Genomic DNA, 20,813 nt, shown 5'->3' on the forward strand with positions numbered 1-20,813 from the left:
AATGGAGCGACAGGACTAAAAACAAATGTGCGAGGGTGTCTGCAGCTACTAAACCGTGTTAACCCTTGTGCTGCCTTCGGGTCACGTGACCCAAAGGTTCATAACGAATCATCGTTGTGTTTACCCAATTTTACCCCATACAAAAACAAATAAAAATAATTTTCTTTTAACCTTTGCAATGTGGGGGGTCTGAGACAGCCCAACGGTTAAAAGAAAATGCTTCACTTTGTTTTTGTATGCTGTAAAGTTGTCGCAATACGACGGTGGGTCACAATGACTGATGGGTCAGAATGACCCGAAGATAACACAAGGGTTAATGAAGACCTCATCTCACTGACAGAGTCCCAGGCAGCCATCAAAACTGACACATTAGTGTGAATGGCATGGAAAGTAGAAAACCAGCTGAGCAGGGCCAGGCCCACAACACAGCTCCGTCTGCCTGTCTCGCTGTTTCTTTATTTTGTCTGTTTCTATGTATTTCTGTCTGCATTTCTGTATCTCAGGAACTCGGAGACACCGTTGGAAACATTCATCTCAGAAAAAGGTTCATTGAAAATGGTTAATATTTCTTCTACCTTCCCTGTCCTGTACATGTTATCATGGGGATCTGGAGGCCTCAGGGGAAGAAAACTCCATTACCCCACCGCTGATCATTATTATGATATGCTAGGTCAGGGACATGGTAAAATGGAGAGCTATAGGAGAGAACAGAGAGATTAGAACAATGTGACAGAAATGACTCACAGTGTTACGCACCTTACTCACATACACACACGTACTGATAATAGGACAATTCCAACCTGTGTTTTGGAAGGTGAAAGAAGCACATACTACAATGATAAACACTGAAAAATACCTGTCAGTCAAGTGAAAAGGGGAATGGAAAGGAGTGGGAGTGGAAAGTGGGGGGATAAGGAGGGGAGCTGGAGAGAGAGAAGAGAGAAGGAAAGAGACAGGGTTAAGTGAGGAGGAGGCAGCTATTATATACAGAGAGCGAGAGGTAAAAGCTGAGACATATATAAAGACATGCTGACAGCAAATAGCAAGAAAAGCAGCCTGACTTCCAACTGGATATAGAGAAAGAAAAAGATGGCAACCGCACAATTCTCACTCTGGCTATCCCTCTTTTTGTCACGATACCCCCTCCCTCCCTCCTTCTAGATTCGATCAACACTCTGTTTCTTTCCCTTGTCCTCTTCTTTCACACTGAGACAGCATCAGCAACGGGCTGCCGTGCGGTTAAGATCACAACGGGCGTGACAATTCTCAACTTTCCATGTGTCCTCCTCTCCTCTATGCCTATCATCCTCCCCCATTTTTTCGCATAGGAAAAGGTTTTGTTGCCAAAATCATGATGGACTGCTTGATGTGACTTTAGGCCTCAAGCACTATCAGGATGATGGACAGACATATACCAAGTTAGACTGGTCTGCTATGTGCTGATATAAGGGTTAGATATGAGCTGTGTTGGTGTAAGTAATTTGTGATAGCACAGCTGGATGGATAACAAAGTTGGCCGGCTGACAGCTTTGCTTCCCCTCATCCAAGAGCTGTGCCAGCTGATAATGTAATAACATACTGTGATTACATGAAGACTTTACTCTAACTAAACACTAAACCTGACTGCAGAGACAGAACAGAAAAAGCAACATATGCCTGCATATACTGCATATGCACTTTAGTTCATTTTAGTTTCACAGTTGAGATTTGACCAATGTGAAGATTTTAATGAGATTTTACTGACACATGCAGTGTGGATGTGTTTGAGTTGAGGCTACTGTCTGTTTTGTTTTAGGAGATGGTCTTTTTATCCTCCACTTTTTTACCAGGCTATCCATCTCAGAAAGGTCTCTTCCCTCATGCAAGTCCCAGTAAACATCCTATCTCTACTGTAATATAAGATACACCAATCTTACACTATTCCATCATCTTTGAACAGTCAACAGTTGCAGGAAAAATTAATACGTTATCAAAACATTAGTCTAAAGGTAATATCATATTGTTAGGTGAGGTGCTATAAAGACTACTCTATGCTGCAATCATCTGCTCACCAGAAGACATTAAAGCCTAAAACTGAAAAACGAATAGAAAAATGTTTTTTGAGTTCAGTCTACAAGCCCAATTGTGTCAAACCCAAACGTCTCTCTACACTAACTGCAGTTTAGAGTTCTATTGTTGTTATGACATTTTTGGTCGCTGGCAATGTATCATTTGTTTTGCCAGCCAGTGCGAAGCCTGTAGAGTCCCAGTGCATTAATAGCTTATGTTGCCCCATGCTTTATTAATACTGGGCCCATGTTTCTGTCACTTGAATTTGTTTTTGTAGGGCTGCACAATGATTTATTAAATAGCTACTCTGAAGAATATACATGCCAAACATGATGACAGTGCAATGAAAAGCTTGATGGCCTGCTTGGCTACATGCTGGGTGACTAGCTGAAGGTGATATTTGGTACTTGGTTAACAGACATGTTGACTGAATGACTGACTTGTTGGCTGTCTGCTGCAGGCTCCAAACTCCAGGCCTCTGACTTAGCTGGGCATTGTTCCACTCTAAGGCTCAGACATCTCAAACCAGCCTGAGCAGCATGTTTGTGGATGCTGCTGGTCAGATGACCAGACAAGAAAGAGAAAGAAAGATAGTAAGAGATTGAAGACCCCTCTGCCCTGAATTTTTCTTATATTTATGTGCCCTAAAGTGTCTGACCATGACTAAACTGAATTGTATATGTGCAAAGTTTGTCACTAGAAAGGTTTTGTCATAATCCTCTACTGAAGTTGGAAGTCTACTGCACTTCTGAAAAGTCTGAGATTGAAACGATCCTATACAAATTGGATTTCTGTTGTCACAAATTCGACCAAATCGTCTAGTGATATGCAAATGATGCAAACAAACCCAGAAACTCGAGCGCAGAGCAAGAGTGGACTTTTTAGTTATGGTTTGCGATAGCTGCCAACCATAGACTATCGGCTATGCTGCAAACAGTTAGCATAGCTTAAGGTAAAGGTTTAACAGCAAAAATATTATTCGCAGTTTTGGGGTGTGAACCGGACCCTGGGGCTACACTAACAAAATCCCACAATGCTTCTAAAATGGCTGAATTTGACAGACATCGGCCTCTGCCAACATACTTGGATGTACTGCATATCTGCTGTGGTCAATTCAGTAAGGAATGTTTCCAAAATCATTTGCAAAAGTCAATGTGTTTTCTCGTGAAATGACGGTTATGGTGTGATGCTGTGCCGACTATTTATTCTGTGATAGCGACAGCGTGCCAGTATGTATTGTTTTATTCAGAATATAATACCTCTGTGCAATCTCAACATGTCTGTTCTTTATTTCTTCTTCACACGTTCTGTAGAGTGGTTCTTCTTTGTGACTCATCGCATAGTATCGATCCCAGACCACTTAACACAGTGCCATCTAGTGGCTTTCTTAAGTAACAATTACAATCTATGAATATCGTTCCATGTAGGTATGTAAACGGAAAGAGAGAGGAAGGTGGCAGGTGGGGAGGGTTTTACCAAACAGTGGACGATGAGTATTCTAATAAAAAATCGTCCTGAGGTGGTGGTGACCATAACGTCACCATAGCCCACCGTCGATATTGTGACCAAATATCCATCCATCATCTTCTGCTTATCCGAGGTTGGGTTGCAGTGGCAGGTGGCTAAGTAGGGTATTCCAGACGTCCCTTTCCCCTGCAAAGCTTTCCAGCTCCTCCTAGGGGATCCAGAGGTGTCCTCAGGCTAGATGAGATTTATAATTCCTCCAGCGAGTTCTGGGTGTTAAAAAAACTGTTTGAAATACTATTTGTTGGATTAAACAAAGCAGTGGACACCAGCGGGTTGTTATGTTGCCGTCAAGACTCGGTCACAGAATCTTCTGTCACATCATCGTCTCCCATGTCAATAGTTGTGTGTCTGATCGGACAACTATTGAAAACAACTTTGTGTCAGGGAGTGTGAATTGTTCATACTCAGGAGTCTTTGGTCTTGTGTTCATCATCCCTGCTTGACCGGTTCTCCATCATTGTCGTCACCATAGTTTGGGACCTGGACACTTCAGCAACATTGCTGTTGTCCTTAGCTGTTGACCTCCGACCTTGAATGGTTGGATAAGAGTTAGGGTTAGATACGAGCCCCAGTGAGAAACACAAACAACAGTGAGGAGAAGTGTAGAGGAATGAGTTGTCCACATCATGAATTGTGGTCGAAAAACTTTTTTGTGTGCTTCTTTGCAAAGACAATCCAGCTAATTTCTTTCAGTAGGCCCTAACCTTAGTATTAACCTTTCTGATTGGCTCAGAGCGGATTATTTTTCCCTCTGTCTCTTTTTCACTGGAAATTAAAACATTTTCTCTGGACACACATAGCTACAAGACAACAAACTCCTTCTCTTTATTGCAGAGGCGGTTTGTCTGCGAGACATGGACTCTGTGCTGTGGCTAGTTCCTGGTATCAAAACAGGCACAAAGTTCTTCACCAATACTGAAAACAAACTGAAGTGATGTAAATAAATGTAATTTCTACAACACACTTTATCTTTCTTTCTCTCACTTGCCTTACTTTTACCCAATACTATATTTGTTCAATATTATATATCCTGACTTAATATAGTATCCCCTATCCTTCATCCCTCTTTCCCTCCTCACTTCTTCATGTGTCTCTCTGCTCTTCTAATCTCTCTAATCTGCTCCTCTACGGTCCTGTGGTTCTGTGTCCTGCTGCACGTGCTCCAGAGGACCTGATAGTCTTGGGAAATGTTCTTCACTAGCTTGTGTAGTCCGTATTTGAGACTCTTGATGCCCAAGACCTTGTCACAGTCAGGCTCAGCAAAACACTCCTACAATACCATAACACGATGTAGAGATCACAGATCTAGACTGTACAGTTGCAGGTCTTACAAGGCTCTCAAGTCTCATGCATTTGCCGTGAGACTCACGCATTTCAACCATTTCTCACGCTCTCAAGCAACACCTATTTCTCACGCATTTCAACCATTTCTCACGCTGAGAAGTAAGGGTGTCCCGCTATATACAATTAATGGACGAGGCGTAGGCATGCTGAGATGCTAGCTGTCTCGAGTTAGACGGAATACAAAGCCAATCAGAAAACATCAGCAGCAGCACACCATCCCTCGATTAATACTTTCCGCTCTTACTTCCCACGGTCAAAAAACTCCACGTCCGCAACATGCGCATACTTAGCCAACGCGACTGACTGCCTTTGATAGGTTGCACAGGGCAGGTAGTAGGCCTCAAACACCTCAAAACAGCAAACGGGTTACACGCGGCCCAATTACCCAGAATTGCTGTCCTGACCCTGCACCACCCTGCATTCTGCATAATAGGTTTGGATTTCAGCACCGTACCATCAAGGCACATTTTTACTCAAGACATGTTTTTACTTATTTATTAAATAAAGACAGACTATAGTTCTACGATTCTTCATGTAGGAATCAAAAGCAGTCATAAAATACAGCCAGCTTATAAAGTTCTCACAGTTTTACAGTTCTCAAAGTGACAGGTTGAACTAAGAAGCTTTTAGGGCTTAACATCATGAAAGAAAAACATAATGAAAGAAGATACATTTAAATATTGTACTAAAACAGAATCCCCAATACAACAACAGAATCAAAATGAATGTGAATAATAGTTTCTAGCAAAACCCTAACTCAGCCTAATGCAGAAATATATAATAATGTACATCTTTTGGTAAACAAACATCTTTTTAATTTGTGAACCCTTTACAGTTGGAGGGAAAAATAACACGTCTTTCTCTCTGAGGATTCACCTTAATACACCAAATTGCTAACATACATGTGTGTTTGAATTAACACATAAACATGTTTAGAATAAACATTAGGCTTCATGATTTAGCATTATCCACTCCCTTTTCCGATGGAGAAACGTGCCCAACTGCTGAATCAAGAAAAGGTATGTTACATTGTGACATCCTTTGACTACAGTTTAGATCTGTCCCAGATCCAGAGTTGGGTTACTGTTCCAACCAGCAAGCATCCGTTGCTACTGGCGACCACCAGGCGGTAGATTGAGGTTGGCCATGAGCTCATGCACTGAGGCAAATATTGTACATTCACCTGAAAAGAAGAACACACACAATGTCAAGTTTCTTAACTCATTTATAATCCAGGGCTGCGTCCAAAAACATTCATACTCCACTTTTCCTCCCCCCACGCGATTACTACACAGGAATTATAAAAAAAAGAAATCTGGAAGGAGATAAAGGGACCAAAGCACATATGTGGACATGTGTGAAGACTGAACTATCGCTATGAGAAAAATCTGGCTTTTTGGCTTTTTTGCCAGGCCAAACTTGATTGGGTTACACTTAAGGGTGTGTGGATTTTGGACTTAAGGTAGAATACTAACTATGTACAGTTTGAGGGTACCTTCCGTCACTTCCTCCATCACTGGATCAGCAAGCAATGTGGATATGTAAAAAAAACTATTTTTGGTGTGTTGGTGGAGTCAGTTATGATTGAGGAAATTAGACATTACAGTCTAATGAAAAGCACCCCAGTTTGCTACGCTAAAAGCTCATATGATTGTTTTTTCTTTTTCCTAATAGTTATGGTTTGTGAAAAGACAAGAAAAATAAGTATTCAAATGAATACCACAACCCTAACTCAACCGAGGCACAAACAAGGTGTTTTGTTATGCATGATGTCGTACAGATCAACATAGCTACAGCGCTGTAACAGGTTAAAAAGCTTTGTAGTGGAATAAACCTTGAAATTAGAATCAGGATCCTCCGGGTGAAGTAATCATGTTTCACCCTGGGATGTAAACAACCAGGGAGGTAATCAGGGTTTTTTCCAGCCAGCACTACCGTGAGGAGGCAAGCAGCGTAAATCTAACTGCATAATTTTACAATTAACATTTTTAAGTAGTAATCTCTGAGGGTTGCAATGGTTTGCACAGATCCTCATCTTTGCATCAACTTGGATAAACAACGTGGCTAACGGGTTTACATAGATAACTTGACTAGCTAGATCAGTAGAAAAGGTTTGCTGGCTGGCCGTAGCCCTATCCTCCTTATTCAGGTAAAAACGGTAGAACGAAGCTTCTCAACAGGTAACTTGCCTTAAGCCTATCAGACAATGGGGAAGCAGATGTCATTTTAGTTGCTCATGTGATTCGCTAGTGGCTATTTAACTATCCTGGAGCATCGGGTACAACTTCCAAGTTTAAGCCATCATTAGAATCCCATTTTATCAAGATAATCTTAGCATTGTTACCAAATGACTTCCTGCCTTTTAGCTGTAGTTGTGTGCAAAATAGAGCTAGCCAGAAGGCTAAATATTTTAAAAGGGACCTCTAAGTAGAAAAGAGTTGGGTGCAATTGGTTGTGATACGGCAGAAACATAAGCAATTGTTTTTGGGGGGGGGGGGGATTTTGAATGGAAACGACCAAATCATAACAATCAAAAGATCAAGTGTCCTTATTGGACAGGCTGGTGTCTCACCCTGTCTGGCAGGGTGCATCTCGTTGAACCTCTTGAGGATGTTGGAGACCATGAGTGCTGCGGCCCCAGAGGAGCTGTGCTGGCGGGGGATGTCAGCCTGCTGGGTGAGGCCGGTCGACATGTCGTAAACGATCGGCACGATGATGCTCACCTGGTCCTGGGGCACAGGGACCCTCTGGGTCAGCTGGAGCTGGGGGCACAGCAGACAGGTTGGGGTTAAGAATAGCTGGAGTTAGGGTTAGGGGCCAGGGGTTAGTGTTAGATGGGCACAGATTCAGGGGAAGATCCCATTTATGCCGCAAAAGGACTTCTGTTGAGTTAAAAACGAACAACTAGTTAAAAGGTCTGAGGGAGATGTAAAAATTGAGAGACAGTGTTCATCTTTTACCTTGTGTACCAGGTATTTTTACCTGGACTTATCTGACCTACTGGCCTTGACACAGTGCAGCACTACTGAGTTTTCAGACAGGAAGGATCATTGAGGCATGATGGAGCTGAGTTGAAATATCCAGAGGTTTACTTACAAAAAAGAGCATCTTGGACTTGAGCACCACAGCGATGGTGCCAGGGGGGGCGATGGGGGGGGCGCTGGGTGGGATCGTCAGGCAGAACTGAACATTCCACTTGAACTGAGCTGCCTGGTCAGGGAACTGGGGGGGGGGACAGAAGGGTATGAGCACATGGAAATATACAGTTCTTCTACAGCCACACTAACCGACCTCTATGTCCCATTAAACCCACCCCAACCCCTCATCCCTTTAAGCCTATAGCCCTCACCAGTTCCAGTTTCATGATGCGGACACAGTCCCTCAGGATGTTGGTGGGAGCCCCCAGGAGCTTGGTAAAGGCATTAAGCGTGTTGTACTTAAAAGGAGGTCCCGCCACCTAGTGGGCAGGAGGACAAAGGACAACAAGCTTGAGGACAACAGCTGTGACTTACAAAAGTGCTTAGTGTGTATGTTATGCTAGTATGCGTGAGAGTGTGTGCGCATTGGTGAGTGGTGGCCATTTTCCTCTCACCCTGGTCTCAAAAAACTTCTCCAGGACTTGAAGCTCATCCTGGGACCAGGGACCAGTGTTCTCTGGGGTGACCTTGAGCTGCAGAGTCTGGTAGGTCTTGGGGTTCAAGGCTACGCGACACTTCAGAACCTCGGTCTTAAACATGATGACTCCTGGCTCGTTAGAGGTCACAATGGCCAGCTAGGGAACAGAGACAGGGAGAAACGAATGCTTCCAGCCAGACAGTAAAAGCACACTGAGCTGAGGAGAGATGAGATGGAGGACGAGGAAAGGGGGGTGGAATACAGGAGAGGAGAGAGGGAGGTAAAAGGAGATGACAGGGATGGAGTAGAGGACAAAGGGATTGAGGAGAGGAGAGCAATGTATGGAGGAGAGAGAGGGATGGAAGAGACGAAAGAGGAATGGAGAGGAGAGAGGGCTTTCATTTCATTTAGTCATTGGGATGGAGGGATGGAGTACTCACATTGGGCTCCAGCTGGATGATCCGCTGCAGGTGGCGTCTCATGATGACGGAGCCCAGGAAGCGCTCGAGTGGCGAGCAGAGGTAACTTCCTGCCAAGCCCGGCACCAGGCAGGGCGTGGGTGACGGCAGCAGCAGCACATGCAAGGCATTGTGGGTGAGGATGGTGGGGATGGAAGCCGCCCAGGAGCGCTGAGGCAGCTTTCGTGGAGGAGGCATGCTGCTGGGCATGGTCTGGGAGCCTGAACACACACACACACACACACACAGAGACACATGACTATGGTGTCAACATTCTTATTGGATCACCCATCTACTAACAGCCCACCAGAGGAGTGCTTACTGGATCCAGCGCGGGGAGAGTGGGAGGCGTCGGGGATTGGCGAGTGAAGAGAGGGGTTCCCAGGGGACATGCCATGAATCCGAGCCCCAGGAGAAGGGCCTGACACCTGGGGAGAGCCTGGCCACTGGCCCCTCTGGCTGGGGGAGACCATGGCGTACGGAGAGCTGGGATCCAGGGCCCCTGGAGGACACAAAGACACTATTGTTGATTCATCCGCTTCGGCCATTTTCAGTCTATGAACCCAGTCAGACTCAATAATGATGAAGATTGATTGAATAATACACACAGGGTTTCACACAGGGTTTCAAAATCCCTCAGCCCAGAGCCCCTCAGCCCAGAGCCCTCAGCCCAGCGCCCTAAGCCCGGCGCCCTAAGCCCGGCGCCTCCACCTCAGTCCCAGCCCTCAAACCCCCAGTCCCAGCCCTCAAACTCCCAGTCCCAGCCCTCAAACCCCCAGTCCCTGCTCTCCAACCCCAGTCCTCCACCCCAGCCACAGCCCTCCACACTAGTACCCCACCCCATTCCCAGCCCTCCAGCCCCAGTCTGCCACCGCAGTCCCAGCTCCAGTTCCAGCTCCAGGGGAGCCTGAAACCACTTACCATGCGGGCTGGCAAAGCTGCTGGGGCCCATAGCTATGCCCAGAGAGGAGGGCGACGGGGTGGGCCCAAAGGGCGAGGGCGCCCTCAGTACTCCACTAGGGGAGCCGGAGGAATGGATGGTCCCTGCATACACACACGCATACCCACACGGGGACTGTCAGACTCAGGTGTGGGTCGACAAGATCACCTTTCTCACTTATCTTAGTGTCTCGCTCACAGCGACACGCTCTCACATACACACACACACACACACACACACAAGCTAAAGCTGGGCAGTGTAAGGGGGGGCTGCAGGGCTGAGAGCATGCTGTCTCCTTTCTGAGCACAGATTAGGTTAGGGTTAGCAACACGATGACATGGTAGCACAGCTGGGGTTTGGGTTAGCAACATGATGACATGGCACCAAACAAACCAGGAGATTGGGGGATGATGGAGCAGACCAGACATGGTATGGTCTTTCTCCTCAGTTGAACAATCCAAAGCTCATGTTGCACAAATGAAGCATAAGCTCTCTCCCTCTTGCACTGTAGCGGGACTAACCTGGGGACTGGGTGGGCATCATGGAGGGCGATGGAGCCACATTGGTATGGAACGCTGTTGGTGGTGAAGTAAGGGGAGGGTACACTCCTCCTGCCCCCCCTCTTATTGGCTGCTGGGCTTGTAATTGGTTCATGAGGCTGTCCATCACATCCACTCCCACTGGGGAGGGCGGGTTGTCGTCCTCGTTGACAGAGCGGCGGCGAGGATCCTGGTTACTGTCCACAAACATGTTGAGGAACGTCTGCGGAGTGGAGAAAAAGAGAAGGGGATGAGGTGCAGGAAGAGAGGAAGGGATGAGGTTCAGGAGGAGGAGATGGGGATTGTTAGAGAAAATAAGGGAAGAGTTAGAAATATTTTCAAATAAAATAACATTCTGAGCTACTTCAGAGCTCAAACCCTGTCCTGAAAAGTGACCAGAGAAATGCTCTAGAGGCATAGGGTTAGTAAGTAGCTACAGCACTCCAGCCCTATCCCTCCCTCTCATTCGCTCTCTCCCTCCCTCCACCCATACATCTATTCCCCCCTCCCTCTCCTGCTCACCTTGAGCCCTGGAGCTGGGTAGAAGCCCTCCACTATCTTGGTGTTGTCAAACAGACTGTAGGCTCCATCCCGTATGGCCACCACCCCTCGGCCACGGCAGTAGATGTCGATGCAGTACATGTTTCTGAAGGCTAGACGGATATGTGTGGGCGACTGGGGCAGGATGGAGAAGCACTGGTATGCTGTGTTGGTCCGCTGGGTCAGTCCCAGCATGGGCACAGTGGGCAGCTTGTTGATGGCATTCAGAGGAGCCTGAGTGTCTGAGAGCACCTGGGTGGGACAAGGAGATCCGGATGTCTCTTTGTGCTACAGTGTGTGTGTGTGTGTGTGTGTGTGTGTGTGTGTGTGTGTGTGTGTGTGTGTATATATCTGTGCGTGTGTTTATCTGTGCATGTGTGTATATCTGTTCGAGCCAGACCGATTTATCAGCAGGCCGATATTATCGTCCGATATTAGGCATTTTCCAAACTATCGGTATCAGAATTTATCTTTTATTTTATGCCTTCACAATACAAACAAATACACAAGGTACAAAATCAAGGCTCCTAATGGCCGATAAATTAATATAAAAATGGACGAAACACCCTTCAACTATGTTATGAATGTTGCCGTTGCAGAGTATGTCCACCAGAGGACACTCTACAATGTCCCTGTTGGCAACACTCGTGTTTATAACACCACAAACCCTACAACCAGCTGATCAAGCCAGAGTCGGGCAAAGTGTTAGGGAAATCTGTTTGTTTCGTTACGCGTTTCTGGATTTATTTTTATAATATGCATCAGCCGATATATCGGATTTTTAAATCACCAAATATTTGTGATATTTATCGGTATCGGCCTTAAAAATCCTTTATCGGTCGGACTTTAATATCTGTGAGTGTGTGTGTACCTGCAGCAGTTGCACCACATTGGGGGTCTTGTTGAACATCTCCTGGAGCTGATGTAGAATGATGTTGTGGCAGTTGCTGCAGCCAGAGTTAGGTCCTATGGTCCCCAGGGAGAGGTGGAATCTCTGGCTGCTGGAGTTCCACTGGATGGTAACCTGGGGAAGGTAATAGCATGTTTATTCTCAACACTTCCTTGTTGATTCAATTCCTTTTTGTTCCAAAAAATGGAGAATAATAGTTCAGGACGTAAACCAATATTCTACAACCCAAAAAATTTTTAGCTTTCAAGTGTATTTTTTCAATTTTGACACTGATCTTATAATTTGTTTTCCTTTTCTCTTTGTTTATGTTTTAACAACATCAAATCCAGAGTTAAATATTACAGAGTGAATCTGAAGCCACGGTCCCACTTCTAGCAGCCTGCAAGGTCTGTGCCTCCAGTCATACTTACCGAACTGCCCTTGGTGCTTCCATAGCATAGGACCAGCTTGCGGTAGTTATAGAGCCGCACCTCTGAGAAGTGGCTGAGGTAGGAGGGCATCTCTGGATGGGAGGGGGAGGGGTACATGGATTATTGTCAGATACAGGAGAAAGAGACACCTTTAGTGACAAACAAGGTTACAATACAAATAGATATCTACACAGACAGCACATAAGTGACAGACACACGTACCTGGTAGTGAGCGTGAGAACTTGAGTACACACTGGTAAAGCTGGCTAATGGAGCTCCAATCATTAAGGAACATCTCCACTACTTTCCTGCCTCCCACAGGCTCAGACAGCGGGTTCTCATAGGTCAGATACACGTGCCGCGTGGAGGCTGCATGGGGGACAGGGAAGTTAAGTCTTGTTCCTCGACCTGGTGCTTCACTATTGGCGCTGTGTGTGTCAGTGAGTGTGTGTGTATGTGAGTATGTGTGTGTATCTGTGTGTAAACGAGAGCCCACCTTGCTCCTTGCTGTGTGTGCTGCTGAGTGGGCAATGGGCCAGCACCAGCTCAGCCACCCAGGTGCGGTTGTTCCTGCCTTGCAGACGGAAGGTGCAGTCCAGCAGGGAGCGGTCCACCGCCCGCCTGGTCTCCTCCCCCACACCCTTACTGGCTGGGATCCTGGGGGGTTAGAGGATGGAGGCTGAGCATCAGGACACTCAGGATTACAAAAAATGTGTGTGTGTGAGTGTGTGTGTGTATCTTACTTAAGGATGCGGATGGCGTGGCTGCAGCCGTCTCCCTCCACCTGCACCCCCTGGTGAGGGATCTCCATGTTGGATAGCTACAAATAGGAAAAGAGGGGTGGAGGTGTAAAGGTGGAGTTGTATGGGGTAGGGATGAAGGTGTAGGGGTGGAGGTATAGGGGTGAAGGTGTGAAGATGTGGAGGTATAGGGGTGGAGGTGTGGAGGTATAGGGGTTAAGGTGTGGAGAGGTTGAGGTATAGGGGTGGTGGTGTGGAGGTTTAGGGGTGGAGGTATAGGGGTGAAGGTGTGGAGAGGTGGAGGTATAGGGTTGCAGGTGTGGAGAGGTGGAAGTATAGGGGTGAAGGTGTGGAAGTATAGGGGTGGAGGTGTGGAGAGGTAGAGGTATAGGGATGAAGGTGTGGAGAGGTGGAGGTATAGAGGTGGAGGTGTGGAGAGGTGGAGGTATAGAGGTGGAGGTGTGGAGAAATGGAGATGTGGAGAGGTGGAGGTATAGCGGTGGAGGTGTGTAGGGGTGGAGGTATAGGGGTGGAGGTGTGTAGGGGTGGAGGTATAGGGGTGGAGGTGTGTAGGGGTGGAGGTATATGGGTGGAGGTGTGTAGGGGTAAAGGCGTGTGAGCGTACCTCTGCACGGAGGCCAATGAAGGGCATGTTAGTGTCACACATGGCCACTAGGTGGGCCAGCTCTTTGTTGAAGGCACACATTTCACCCGAGCGCTTGGGCTTCTTCGGCTCCAGGGCACCTGGGTCCCCAGACAGCTGCAGGGCCAGAACATACACACACATACACAATCACTCAAACAAAAAAACAAAAACTCAGATAATGAAAGCCTTATTCTTTGGTGGGAGGGGTATGGCTCAGTGGTAGAGCATGGGGCTAGCTATAGCTCAGTTCTAGACCATTTCACAAGATATCCAAATCCCTGCTGGTATAAGTCACTTTGAAAAAAGGTGTCTGCTAAATGAAGTGAATACATCACTATTTGATAGTACCTTCCTCTTGGCTCCAGGCCGGAGCCCCTTCCCTGCCATGGTGTCCAGGACCAGCTGCTCCAGATTGGGTTTAAAGGTCTGCAGAAGCTGGGCCACAGGAGGGCCCTCGTCCCCCTCCAGCTGACTCACTGACAGGAAGGAGTACTGGTACCTGAGCTCTGTAGGACAGCCTGGGACCTCCAGCATCTCCACAACCTGAGGAGCGAGAGAGGGTAGGGAGAGGAAACAAGAGAAGATGGAGAGATTAAGGCGAGGGGTGGTAAGAAGAGAAGATGGAGAATGGCGAGATGAAGGAAGAGAGGGGATGCAGCCAGAGAGATATGGGTGAATAATATAATGACTGAGTAGGCTGCTGTGACTGGAGACCATGTATCAAGGACATATGCTAGTGAGTTAATTTCAGAACAAAACAAACGTAGGGAGGATAATCCTACAATGTTGGTGAAAACCTCTCCAGTTTGATCTCCCCAAAAATGACAACAATCATTAATGATGTCCATTGTCTGGGTGTCTATGAGGGGGGAGGGTCTTACGATGTAGTACTGGGGTAGGCGTGTCAGCTTGATGAAGAGCTTGTGCTTTGATAGGCTGCCCGCCGGGTGGGAGGCAGCGTTGGAGAGGTGAAGTGTGTCAGAGCACACAGTGGGGAGGTGCTTGACAGACTGACGACAACGTTGCTCACCCAACCAGTACCTAGAGAGGTGGAGAAAGGGGGCAGAGAGAGAGAAAGATAAGGCTATACTCTGATGCATCCACGGGCAGCTGTGGACACCGCGGGCATCCTGTTTATGCTAAAAAGGCGTTTATGCTTGTTTATGCCCGTTTTATCTGGCATCCGCCTCTCTAGTCTAGGAAAGTTCACTTCTAGACAGGTATCGCACCATGAACACACTTGTCTTACTTGCTGGATAACATTTCAAATTCGTCATAACCACATTTCGCGCAAATTAGTAATGCAAGACAGTTTTCTAAAAAACTTATCTATATTATTTGGGCATAGCACTGTGCTAGCATGTCACTAGCAAAGAAAGATAAGGGGAGGTGTGGTTCATTGTATTGATATACCATACCGTATTTCTTTGATTAAACGCTGCAGCGTTTTTACACAATGTTCTTTTTTGGTGCAGCGTTTATTCGAGGGCGGTGTTTACTTAGTAAGAGAGATTTAGTGAATTGTAGCTGCAGTGCGGCCATAAACAAACAAAGAATAGACAAGGAGGTCAAACACAAAGCCAAGTGTAAAATTGAAGCCGTGCGTTTAGTCGGGAGTACAAGTGCAGTATGGGTGCGGCAACTCCCTTTCTCATTGGCTATCAATTAGATGTGCGTGGGTAGTACTTTAACTATCTCAAATACAAGTGTTCCACATTGTGTAGAAATCTGAAGCAGCATGCCGAAACGTTCTTACACTTTAGCTTTCAAACAGAAAGCTCTGCAGAAAGCACTCACCAGCAACAACAGATCTGTAGCAGTCGAACTTGGGGTTGATGAAATGCGAATTCGTGAGTGGCGAATTACATTTCATATTGTACACTTGTGATTTTCTTTTGTTATAATTTCTGTTTTAATTTTACCAATTAAATAACCGTTTTTTTTGGTGCAGCGTTTAATCGAGGGCGGCGTTTATTACACAATGTTCATTTTTGGTGCGGTGTTTATTTGAGGGCGGCGTTTATTCGAAGAAATGCGGTATTTATGTTTTCAATGTCACCAGGTTCCTGCTCTGTGCTACCTCGGGAGCTGCTGCTCTACACTGAACTCAGCTCAGGTGCTGTTCTAAACTGAGCCTATTTTAGTGAGAACAAGTCCTGATGTTGACTTACTTCAGCTGCTGCAGCCAAGAGATTATGCGCTTCATGTCATCATTAATGGTCTTCTCAATGTCGTCAAGCATGGACTGTTCTGGAAAGGGAGAAGACAGAGGATATGAGTGTAAACATGTGTGTATTTCTGTGTGTATATGAATGTGTTTCTGTGTGTGTATGTGTGTGTGTGTGTGTGTATGTATCTATGTGTGTGTTTCCCAGTGTACCTATGCCATAGAGCATTGGCTGGAACATTCCAGAATGCAGGTCTACAAAGATGTGCAGGCACTCTGAGCGTCCGCAGGGCTCCAGGATGGGGATGACCAGGGTGGGAAGGGCTGTCTCGATGAACGCTGAAACACAGAGACAACCATACCATGAAAAAGACCATTAACTAAATCATTCATTTATATACAGTAACTCTAGAGCATTTTCTCCCCGGGTATCAATACAGTTCTATTCTCTACTTGTCTTGGTCTTCGGCTTGGTAAGCAGTCATGCTGTTCTTAAGCTTTATTATATAAGCTGTCTTACATCTACAGCTTACATCTACAGCTGTAAAACAAGGATCAGAACATTGCGGGTAGCTGGCAGAATGGTAGGTCACTCACAGTTGTCGCCAGGGTTACTGCTCCTCAGGATGGCCTTCAGCTCCTGCAGCTTTTGGTGGGAGCGGGCGTGGACACTGTCAATCAACAGCTTCTCCACTGACAGGTGGTCGATCTGCAAGAGGGCAAGGACCACACAGGATATGAAGTCACATACACAAACAATTAAACCTCAAGATATGTCACTGAGGTGCATGAAGAAGTCTGATTGATTGGCCATCCTCGCTATACCTTCGTTCAGGGTTCAAAATGACCATTGATTCTTGGGGGTCGCCTAAAATGTCATTATAAAAGATTCTGAAGACTATTTTGCTCTAAAATTCATATTTTCCACTTTTTATTGTTATGAAATCTTATGTAGGAAATTTGAACATTGAACAATATCTTAGTATTAGCCTACCTGATATTATTCACTCCTGAAAATTATATCAAGCCCTACTGACATGTTTCATTATGAAAAACTAAAATTTGTCTCAGAAACCCCCCACACTATTTTACCTTCATAGCACGCTCCATCAGTTTGGAATCACAAGCGGGGAGGGGAGGCTCATGGGATATCTGCAGGGGCTTGGAGCCGTCTGATTCGTCAATCTTTATGGTGACTTTGTGGACAGAGGCTGTTCCTGTCTTTCTACCCAACACCTGTTGACTGGAGGGAGAACAGAATAGAAAACAAGAAATGTGTGAGGAAACCAGACAAAGAATTACAGAGGCTAGGTGTGTGTGTAGGTGTGTGTGGATGTCTGCCCTACTTCCAGACTGCCAGCGTGAGGCTCTTGGCAGGCATGTATCTCTCCACCTGCACCAGGTCGCCCCAGCGCTCTCTGATCAGCAGCAGGGTCTGGGAGTGCAGAACCTCCAGCTGCAGCGACAGGCAGAACGAGTCTGGACTCCCAGCTAAGGAACGAACTAAAGGCACGTGGCACACATAAGAAAAAAAGAAACACACGCATAAACCTGCAAACATCTCAATGTCCAAGTACACCAAGCTATATATATATATATCTTAGCATTGGAGCTCATTATGTAAAATACAAGTCCCCCTTGTTATTACACTATAATAACTTGTTATATACTTGTCGTACACGTTATCCCGAGTGCCTTGGGACCTATGTACTGGCTGCCCATACTGTCAATACTGTTGAGTAACACACTAACTTCTACTGCCCTGTAACTGTTCCAGCCCTGTGTCTAGAACTAAGCACACTAACATCCACAATAACCTGAGACTTGACACAAGCAAACAGGCTGAACAGTCAGAGAGGATACGCAGGCAGTTGTACATGTCCTGCAGAGGCTTCTCATCTGCAAACAGGCGGGACTGGACCAGCTCATGGATGAAGTTCACCTGCATGCTGTGGACCAACGCTCGCCCATCTAAGGAGGAGGAAGGGGAGGGGGGAGGGATGGAGTTCAATGATGAACAACTGGATGGATGAAATGATCAAGTATGAAAGTATGGAAAGAAGAGAGGTAAAGCAAGCAAGGATAACATCTGAGAAAGAAAGGATAGCTTGTCTCACCTCCGGTCTCTTTGTCTTCGACCAGGACCTCCAGCTTCAGCAGCCTCCAGGGGATGTCAGGGTCGTCTCCCATCACCGTGAGACTGGCCTCAAACTCTCCTTCCACACGGAACTTCACACGCCCATTAGCTGTCACAAAAATGCGTTATTACTGTGTTACTTGAGAACACGCATTACCATGTAATTCCAACTGGTTGGTGAGTTTGAAATCCAGTGATTACACAGTGTACTTCCTTATGAGGCAGTGCAACCCAAGACATACGTACCTACGGTAAGATTGGCTAGCTGGGGGGGTAAGTCTGTTGTGACCAAGCGATGGCGAAGGATCTGATTGAGCTGGTTCAGAGTGCTCTGCTTCTCCACCTTAGTGATGGGGTCTGGAGGAATGATCTTATCCTACAGAGGAGGAGTGGATGAGGGGGAGAAAGATGGATTCAACTAAACAGCAACTTAATGTAATGGTTTGCATGAAGGCTCTGCTTGTAGCATGGAGGAATGTGGGCAGAACAATGGAGTAGTAGTCATCTTACCCTTATGCATGTGGGCAGCCGAGGGTAAGAGCCTGTTGTCAGCACGTCAATGGCGAAGGGGATGGCGAAGCTGGGTAGGCGGGCGTGCACCAGGGCATCTCTTGCCAGCGAGGCCAGCCTATCAGCTGTGTCCACAAACAGGAAGGCCTGCTGGTCCAGGAAGCTGGAGATCATCTGTTACCATGGAAATTAGATGTTAAAGGTATGTATCCCTAAGACTAAACATAACTAAACAATACATTCATTAAACAACAATCAAATCTTAACAGAAAATCAAGATCAAGAAATTACAGTGGGTAAAATAAAACACAGTGTATGCTGAATGGACTGAGTGTTTTCATCAAGGTAAGCCTCCCAGAACCCAGGACATGTAGAAGACTGTGGACCACATACCGCACATTTCTCCACCTTCCCAGCATTGCTGGCCCACTTCACCAGCGCTAGGAGACGCACAAAAAGTTGTCTAGAGCGACTGGCAAACTGCACGATTTCAATTTTCCTATCAAAGACAAATGATATTTGTTCACACAGCAGAAAAGATAAAGGCGTAAGCATCATAATGACGTCCCTTGTCCAACATCAAAATACACTTTCCCCATGAATCAACCGTGTGGGAAACTCACCTCTCCATGTCTGTTTTTCGGGGTAGACTAAGACACAAACAGAAGCAGGTGTCAAAACAACACAAGTTTTGTCCGTGCTTCACTTCTTGAAGCACGGACCACACAACCAACCTATTTGGAGCCCTCTGTAAAACTTCACACGGCTCTATAAGAACTCTGCAATACTACTGTAGCCAGGTACAACCTGGCCGGTTCAGTCAAATTCATGAAGCAGTCACGACATTGCATTCTCTGTGTGTACAGCATACTTTTATTTTTGTTTTTTTGCTAACACGTTAAGAAGAACACTTGGCATACTACTGGTGCACGATTACCAAAGTCACTAAGAAAGCTAGCTAGCTGACTCATTCAAGGTCCCCCGACTTACAGTTCAGCCAGCAGGGTAATTTCGTGGTAGGTCCTCTGCAGAAGAAATTCGATGAGAAGACTGAGGCGTACACCCTGCGTCGCTGGGGCCCCGGGAGGAGGCGGCTGGGGAGCCGAGGTGGGACCCCCGACCGGGACTAGTTGTCCATCTGATCCAATCTGCACCGGAGCCATTTTAAAATGACAATACGAGCCTCTGCAATTGACACCGAAAAATGATAACGGGTCGCGATATCTTGTTATGATAACCAAATCTACATGAACGCTAAAACATTTCCCTTCGTTCAAATAATTATTAAGGCTCTTGACGTTTTCGCCCCATATTCAAGTTATAAACCACACTATTTTACAGCTTATTCTGAAAATGTATTTAACACTGTTCACCCGCCATCTTTGCTGCAGGGTGAACCAGCTTCAATAAGCAATGTCATTTCCGTTCTTTCCCCCCCACAACTGTTCAAAATAAAGGCCACTGTTAGTTTTTTTTACTTTTCATTTGAACATTTATAAATGTCACAACGGTATAGTGCACTACTGTTGAGACTTCAGAAACTGGCAAGATACTAGTTTAAACAGTGAGGCTGGCCCTTCAGCATGGGCGAAACTGATTCAGGAATGTGAGAGGAATCAAAATATAAACAGGTACTGATATGCTACATGCTATTGTATTTTCTGCATTCATGCAGAAGATACGAGGAATACGTATAATATTGGTACAATTATCCTCAAAATGGGAATGGGAGGTATTTTACAATAGCTTCCTTTCATAATAATATTGTGTTCATTTAGCTTTTTATCTAAAGCAACAAACAGTACAGGGGAATTTGAACCTGCTACCAAATAATATGAAGTAAAGAACTCTAACCACTGTGCTACACCCTCCCACATTCATAATTAACCCTTGTGTTATCTTCGGGTCATTCTGACCCATCAGTCATTGTGACCCACCGTCGTATTGCGACAGATTTACCGCATACAAAGACAAAGTGAAGCATTTTCTTTTAACCGTTGGGCTGTCTCAGACCCCCCACATTGCAAAGGTTAAAAGAAAATTATTTTAATTTGTTTTTGTATTGGGTAAAATTGGGTAAACACAACGATGGTTCGTTATGAAACTTTGGGTCATGTGACCCGAAGGCAGCACGAGGGTTAAGGAAAGACTGCACCTTCCATGGACTTTCTTGAGATGTTAGGATATATGTTCTTGTCCACTCAACATGAGAGTGAAACGAATTCAAGCAGGTAAGGAATCAGAACAAGAGGTTCGCTGATAGGACAATGCCAATATTAAA

General features: G+C 45.9%; 1 protein-coding gene across 2 annotated transcripts; it reads right to left on the bottom strand.

Moving 5' to 3' along the window:
• Nucleotides 1-5,401: 5,401 nt before the first annotated feature.
• Nucleotides 5,402-19,942, bottom strand: med14 (mediator complex subunit 14). Of its 2 annotated transcripts, XM_062457207.1 has the most exons (30): nucleotides 19,523-19,942; nucleotides 19,156-19,182; nucleotides 18,926-19,031; nucleotides 18,533-18,706; nucleotides 18,269-18,398; nucleotides 18,003-18,131; nucleotides 17,749-17,856; nucleotides 17,232-17,364; nucleotides 16,978-17,128; nucleotides 16,483-16,594; nucleotides 16,099-16,224; nucleotides 15,890-15,968; nucleotides 14,600-14,759; nucleotides 14,067-14,261; nucleotides 13,698-13,832; nucleotides 13,076-13,152; nucleotides 12,829-12,989; nucleotides 12,555-12,701; nucleotides 12,333-12,424; nucleotides 11,884-12,036; nucleotides 10,995-11,264; nucleotides 10,455-10,695; nucleotides 9,915-10,037; nucleotides 9,316-9,495; nucleotides 8,976-9,214; nucleotides 8,513-8,692; nucleotides 8,270-8,377; nucleotides 8,017-8,142; nucleotides 7,493-7,682; nucleotides 5,402-6,103 (listed from the first exon to the last, which is right to left on the bottom strand). In XM_062457207.1, exons 1-30 carry the CDS (start codon nucleotides 19,693-19,695, stop codon nucleotides 6,030-6,032), a joined length of 4,299 nt encoding a protein of 1,432 aa, XP_062313191.1. In that variant the 5' UTR covers nucleotides 19,696-19,942; the 3' UTR covers nucleotides 5,402-6,029. The 2 variants fall into 2 exon arrangements, with proteins under 2 accessions (XP_062313191.1, XP_062313192.1); XM_062457208.1 differs by lacking the exon at nucleotides 9,915-10,037.
• Nucleotides 19,943-20,813: the final 871 nt, after the last annotated feature.

This window comes from Osmerus eperlanus, chromosome 3 (assembly GCF_963692335.1).
Source record: "Osmerus eperlanus chromosome 3, fOsmEpe2.1, whole genome shotgun sequence".
NCBI classification, from domain to species: domain Eukaryota; kingdom Metazoa; phylum Chordata; class Actinopteri; order Osmeriformes; family Osmeridae; genus Osmerus; species Osmerus eperlanus.

Bases quoted from the DNA above. Each gene is read 5' to 3' on its own strand.
- med14 (XM_062457207.1), bottom strand. From the start codon at position 19,695: ATGGCTCCGGTGCAGATTGGATCAGATGGACAACTAGTCCCGGTCGGG. The intron at 18,399-18,532 runs GTAAGATGACTA...CCTCCTCTGTAG, and splicing joins GGCTGCCCACATGCATAAGG to GATAAGATCATTCCTCCAGA. The intron at 11,265-11,883 runs GTACACACACAC...TGTCCCACCCAG, and splicing joins ATGTGGTGCAACTGCTGCAG to GTGCTCTCAGACACTCAGGC.